Source organism: Nerophis ophidion, linkage group LG22, assembly GCF_033978795.1.
Source record: "Nerophis ophidion isolate RoL-2023_Sa linkage group LG22, RoL_Noph_v1.0, whole genome shotgun sequence".
Lineage (NCBI taxonomy): Eukaryota > Metazoa > Chordata > Actinopteri > Syngnathiformes > Syngnathidae > Nerophis > Nerophis ophidion.
Window position 1 is genome coordinate 52,640 of NC_084632.1, and position 6,000 is coordinate 58,639.

Here is a 6,000-nt window from a genome sequence, read left to right on the forward strand (position 1 = left end):
TCGAACCCATCCTCCCTACGGCCCAGATAGTGGACATGATCTCCTGGAAAAGACTAGGTGAAGACCGCCCTAAGTGCTTCCCAACAAGCTGTTTGTTCCCTGCGAGCTTCGGTCTAGGATCCTGGATTGGGGCCATTCCAGCATCTTCTCCTGCCATCCGGGTTTCCAGCGCTCCTTGTCATTCATCCGACGGAATTTTTGGTGGCCGTCTATGGAAGCAGACACGCGTGAGTTTATCGCCTCTTGTACCACTTGTTCCCGCAGTAAGGCCTCTCACAAACCTATGTAGGCCGTCCCTGGTCTCACATCGCACTGGAATTTGTGACAGGATTCCCTGTGTCCAGAAGTAACACCACCATCCTAACAATTGTGGACTGTTTTTCTAAAGTTGCACATTTTGTCCCTCTCCCCAAGCTTCCATCCGCCTCCGAGAAAGGTGACCTCCTCAGGCTACACGTCGTGAAGCAGCATGGTATAACAATGGACATCGTGCCTGACCGTGGCCCCCAGTTCACTCCCCGGGTGTGGTAGGTCTTCTGCAAGGGGATCGGGGCCTCGGTCAGCCTCACATCGGGATACCATCTGCACAGCAACGGGCAGGCAGAGAGGGCCAGTCTTTCTCATGGAGTAAGTTCCTACCCTGGGTCGAATATGCCTACAACTCCATGAAGAGCTCCGCTACCGGCAGATCACCTTTTGAGCGTTCCCTTGGCGCCCAACCATCCATGTTTCCTCAACAGGAGAGAGAAGCCTTCAGTTCCATCTACAAGAGCCCACATAGAGCGGTGTCAGAGGGTGTGGAGACCCGCCCGTGCTGCACTGGAGAGGGCCAGGGAAAGGATGCATCGCAGCACCATCTTATCAACCCAGACAACTAGCAATGTAGCGTGACAAGCACCTCAACATCCAGGTACTGTCAAAGAAATTGGCCCCGCGTTATGTCGGGCAATGCCATGTTGAAACCAGAATTAACCCTGCATCTGTAAGATTGGCACTCCCACCCTCTGTCAAGCGACACCCGGTGATGCACGTGTTTCCGATAGAGCCGTAAACAGATAACCCCCCGCGCCCCCTTTTCCTAGGATGCTGGAGAGTGGTGACCCTGTGTGGACAGTCAGGGAGATCCTCAGGGTCCGTCGGCAAGGTAGGGCGTTTGTATACCTGGTTGACTGGGAGGGGTATGGACCGGAGGACAGATCTTGACTACTCCTACCTTGCTGACCCCTCCCTGTTGAAGGAATTCTACCGGGCCAACGCCGATGCTCCCCACCACTCGTCAGGAGCCTCGCATAAGGAGGGTTCACTGTCACGGCGCATGCGCAAACCATCATTCCTTCCGCAGCAAGCGTTGCTGGCAGCTCTGCTAGGAGCGCCCCCCTGTACACGCCCCTGCTTGCTTTTCCAGCATCCAACCGCGCGCCTGCACGGCTGCGGGCAATTAACAATCAGCGCACCTGGTATTGAGGAGGGCGGACGCCATAAATACCAGCAGACGCTGAGATCAAGTGCTAGAACGTAGTTCACTGTTTTGTAGGAAGCATCACGCCTCTGGCTTCCCTCCTCGTTAACTGCTCTCTGTGCCTCCCTCAGGCCTTGTCTTACATGTTCTTTGTGTTCCCTGCAGTATTCCTTCCGTCTCCAGTTGTGCGCCTCGCTTCACTGGACTTCCCTCTGGATTTTGGACTGCTTCCCTCGATCCTCAACCCCCGCTCGGAGACAGACCTCGACGCCTCTCTCCAGCCCCCGACCTCTCGCATGTTTACGGACTTCCTTCTTACCTTGCTCCACCGGATTTTTGGACAATTCATCCAACATGCACAAACAACAAACCCTGGTAACATTTACATTGTTAATTCCTCACATCGTCTTGCCTAATACACCATTAGTAGCATACACACCCCACCACATAATCAAGCTCAATAAACCTGTTGAGCTTTATCCTGTCGTTGTGTCATCTCCTTCCCCCTCCGAACGTAACAAATTTGTGTCCTTATTAATTAAACCTTTTTTTTAACACTGAATTTATGCAACTGAATTTTTTGCATTTGAATTTTGCGAACCAAATTTTTTTTTTAACTTAAAATTATGATGACAATTTCATTAAAAATGTCAGTGTATCAAAACTCAGTGTATGAAAATTCTGTGTAAAAAAAATCATCCATCCATCCATTTTCTACCGCTTATTCCCTTTCGGGGTTGCGGGGGGCACTGGCGCCTATCTCAGCTACAATCGGGCGGAAGGTGGGGTACACCCTGGACAAGTCGCCACCTCATCGCAGGGCCAACTGAAAAAAATTCAGTGTATAAAAATTAAGTTTCAAAATTCAATGTAAAAAAATCAGTGTACAAATAAAACTGTGTATAAAAATTCAGTGAAAAAAAAATTCAGTGTGTAAAAATAAAAATCTATAGTTTGAAAACTTTAAGCGGGCCGCATAGATGTGTTGTTATGCTCAGGTAGCCCAGTTAACTGCCTTTTTTATGCTGTTTTGCAGGACCTGTGTCACGTGACTTCAAACTTGACACCTCATTGGCTAGTTCTGAGACAGAATCAATTGCTTCTGTCTTAATTTACCGGAAGTGAGTCTTGTATTTGGGAGCAGCAAATTTTTCGACACTGAATTTTCTTACATAAAATTTTTTTTATACAGAATTTTTACACACTGAATTTTTTTAGTCCAAATTTTAGGACACAACATTTTTTTTCAGTGAAATTGTCAGCTTAAATCGATTTAAAAGAAAAATCAGTTCACAAAAAAAAGACAACTTAACCTCCATAATTATCCCTTGGAGATCATAAAGTTAATTTTAATGAATTATCTAATACATCTAATGAATTAAACAAAGAAAAAGCCAACAAAGCAAAATCAAAAACGTCGCAAGCCAGTGGTTCATTTTACATTATTGTTATAAAATGTATAAAATGTTCCTTTGTTCTCTTTACAGTAATTGTCCACGGCTGCCCGCCTATTCAGCTAAGTAAACAGGATGAACGCTGACATCTGGTGTCTTACCGTGCAGGACCGACTGATGCAGACTCCAGTAGATGCTCAGGCAGTTTTTCTCCTTCTTCATACCTCGCTTGCACTGGCAGCCGTGCAGCGGTGTGGATAGCAGCGCCGTCATGGCGTTCTCACACTGGTTGCGAGCTCCGGGCCCCAACTTGACGCTGCCGTCGCCCGCCACACACTGCCGCAGGGTGCGCAGTCGCGGGCTGCAGGTGTCATCGCCGGAGCAGGCGTCGCCCGCCCGTAGGCAGTCCCAGCCGCCGTCGGAGTCGGCCAGGCGTGGAAGTCCTGGAGAATCCACAGACACCTCAATTTAGTGTTGCACTTGCATTCCTTTATTTGTGGTGGCCCGGCAGACAAAAACTTTTCCAAATATTTGTTTTGCTTTTCATAGTGGAGTGAAGTGAATTATATTTTATATAGTGCTTTTCTCTAGTGACTTAAAGCGCTTTACATAGTGATACCCAATATCTAAGTTACATTTAAACCAGTGTGGGTGGCACCGGGAGCAGGTGGGTAAAGTGTCTTGCCCAAGGACACAACGGCAGTGACTAGGATGGCGGAAGCGGGAATCGAACCTGCAACCCTCAAGTTGCTGGCACGGCCACTCTACCAACCGAGCTATACCGCCTCATAAAACACACACCCGGAATGTGAAGGCCATTCATCATTCAGGCATGTGATTTGAAATTTATAAAAAAGACTGAAAATAAGCCGGGTCCAGGTCGACAATTGAACGTGAAACAATTAGCAAAAAAAAAAGGCACCATTTAAAGATATTTTAGTGTTTCATGACTGTAATTGTTGACGGGTACGGCAAACAGATGGATCAAGATATTAACACACATTGTAAGGTTGGAAAAAAATGAATTTTATTAATATTTTTACAGAAATAAAAAGACAGTTTTCCGACTATAGACGGAAAAATCACATGCCTGATACCTTCTCCACAGTGTGATCAATTAGGCAAGTGAGTTTTTAATTCATCTGATTATTGTTTAGCACGTTTTTTTAAGTCCAAGTTAAATCAATTAAAATGCTTAACTGTGTAAGGAAGGTGAGGCCTAATGGGTTTTAATATCCTACATCAAAGTGGGCACAATGTTTCTTAGGCAGTTACTTTTCCTCGAGAGAAAGAAAGGCTGGGTATCGTTTTCCGATACCAGCGCCAAATCAGTACTTTTCAAATGGCGCTGGTGCTTGACCTGTAAACAAACCCCTACTTAAGAAAAATAACAACTTTGTCCAAACAAAACAATGCTTTTTATTTTTTTCTACTGATTTTTGTGACCAGCATGTTAAATATAAGAGTCATTTAAATACTTCAATAATGCCACTAAAATGATAATACATTCGTCAATAGAAAATGAAGTCCACAACAAATACAATCATTATTGTATCAGTTTTTTTTAAATATTAATATTTTCTATATTAATTTATAAAATTGTTGATAAAAATCAAAATATATCACAGTACCGTACCTTACCTTAAAGTCTACAAAATTTGTGTTGAAACCGTTAATTGATACACAGTAGGAACAATTTTACATTTGTGGTGTTGCAACATTGTTACATGCAACAAATTAAGTTACCGTATTTCCTTGAATAGCCGCCGGGGCGCTAATTAATTTATAACCTCTTCTCATACCTGCGCGTATTCAAGGCATGCGGTAAAAGTAAGCAAGCACTAATAGTTTTAAAACCTCTTCTCACCCCTGTGCTCAGCAATGGCATGCAGTAAAAAATTGAGTGTGATAAGAAAACAAAATATAAAAAATTCTCCTGCGGCCACGTCCCGGTGGTTGGGGACCACAGCTCTACAACATGTCATCACGCCCACTTTTGCACCCTGCTATCTGTGTGCCGGCCAGACGCATGCATTTCGTTACTTCTCATATGAGATTTCAATGCATACTTGGTCAACAGCCATACCGTTTACACTGATGGTTGTGATATAAACAACTTTGAAACTCTTACTAATATGCGCCGCACTCTGTGAACCCTAACCAAACACATTTCTGGAGAACATTGGCTCTGTAACACATTATAAACGCAACATAAGAATTACCCAGAATTCCAATGCATCCATGACTCTTGGCTGTATTATACACGCACCCCCAACCCCGCCCACGACTTTTTGTGTGGCTATAAACGCATCACTGGCTAAGCGAGAAAGAGCGAGCGGCTGCTGTTGATATGACAGATGACAAAGTTGGTTTGTGGTCTGGTTTGTACGGCAGAAAATGACGAGTTTCGCCAGATAGAAACTTTTTTACCAATGTTTTGGTCATGTGCTTACGGCCGACAATAACGAGTTTAGCGATTGACTGAATTTGACATCAATTCCACCGATTTATGTCGATGTTATGACCAACGTTAGACGGAACTTTGGTCCCAATCATGTGATGTTTTTTTCATGCTACAACATAATTGAACACACTAATAGTTGTTTCGACAACTTTTAAGAACGTCGAAAAGCAACTTTTTACTTTCTTAAGAGACATTTTGGACGGACCCTGAATACTGTAGTCGTTCATCTTTGACACCAGCCTCATATTTGTGACCAACGTTCCCTCTAATGTGCGCGCCTCAAGTATTTTATTCTAACGTCTGTCGAGATGCTTCAGGAATCGATCACTTGAGCAAAACTGTTTATTGTCGGCCGTAACCACATCAAAAACTGGTAATTTTCCGCCGGCCTAACCAGGCCAAATACCTACTCTTTGGCATCCGTCATATCAACAGCAGCCACTCGCTGTCACTCACCTGCACTAACATAAGGCACTTAGACAGTGGTGTGGTCAGGGCCACACAAAAAGTAGGACAACTGCAACAGCCCTCTTAAAGTGTAATTCCATGTTGTTACACTATAACTCCCCTATCGGATATGTGCTTATTCTCCTGTCATGTATTAAGAATGTTAATTCATGAATATTAATTGTGAAATGCTCTTACTAGATTACATACACGCTAATAACAAGTTACATTTTACT

The 6,000-nt window shown here is 44.2% G+C and overlaps 1 protein-coding gene across 1 annotated transcript in view; it reads right to left on the reverse strand.

Moving 5' to 3' along the window:
* LOC133540952 (GDNF family receptor alpha-4-like) overlaps window positions 1–5,562 on the reverse strand; it is a gene marked incomplete at its 3' end in the record, with an annotated part of 54,953 nt that extends 49,391 nt beyond the window's left edge. The window contains exons 1-2 of the mRNA XM_061884038.1: window positions 5,523–5,562; window positions 3,015–3,296 (exon numbers count right to left, since the gene is read on the reverse strand). Coding sequence (XP_061740022.1) covers window positions 3,015–3,296; window positions 5,523–5,562 — 322 coding nt within the window. The remainder of the gene's footprint in view (window positions 1–3,014; window positions 3,297–5,522) is intronic.
* Window positions 5,563–6,000: the final 438 nt, after the last annotated feature.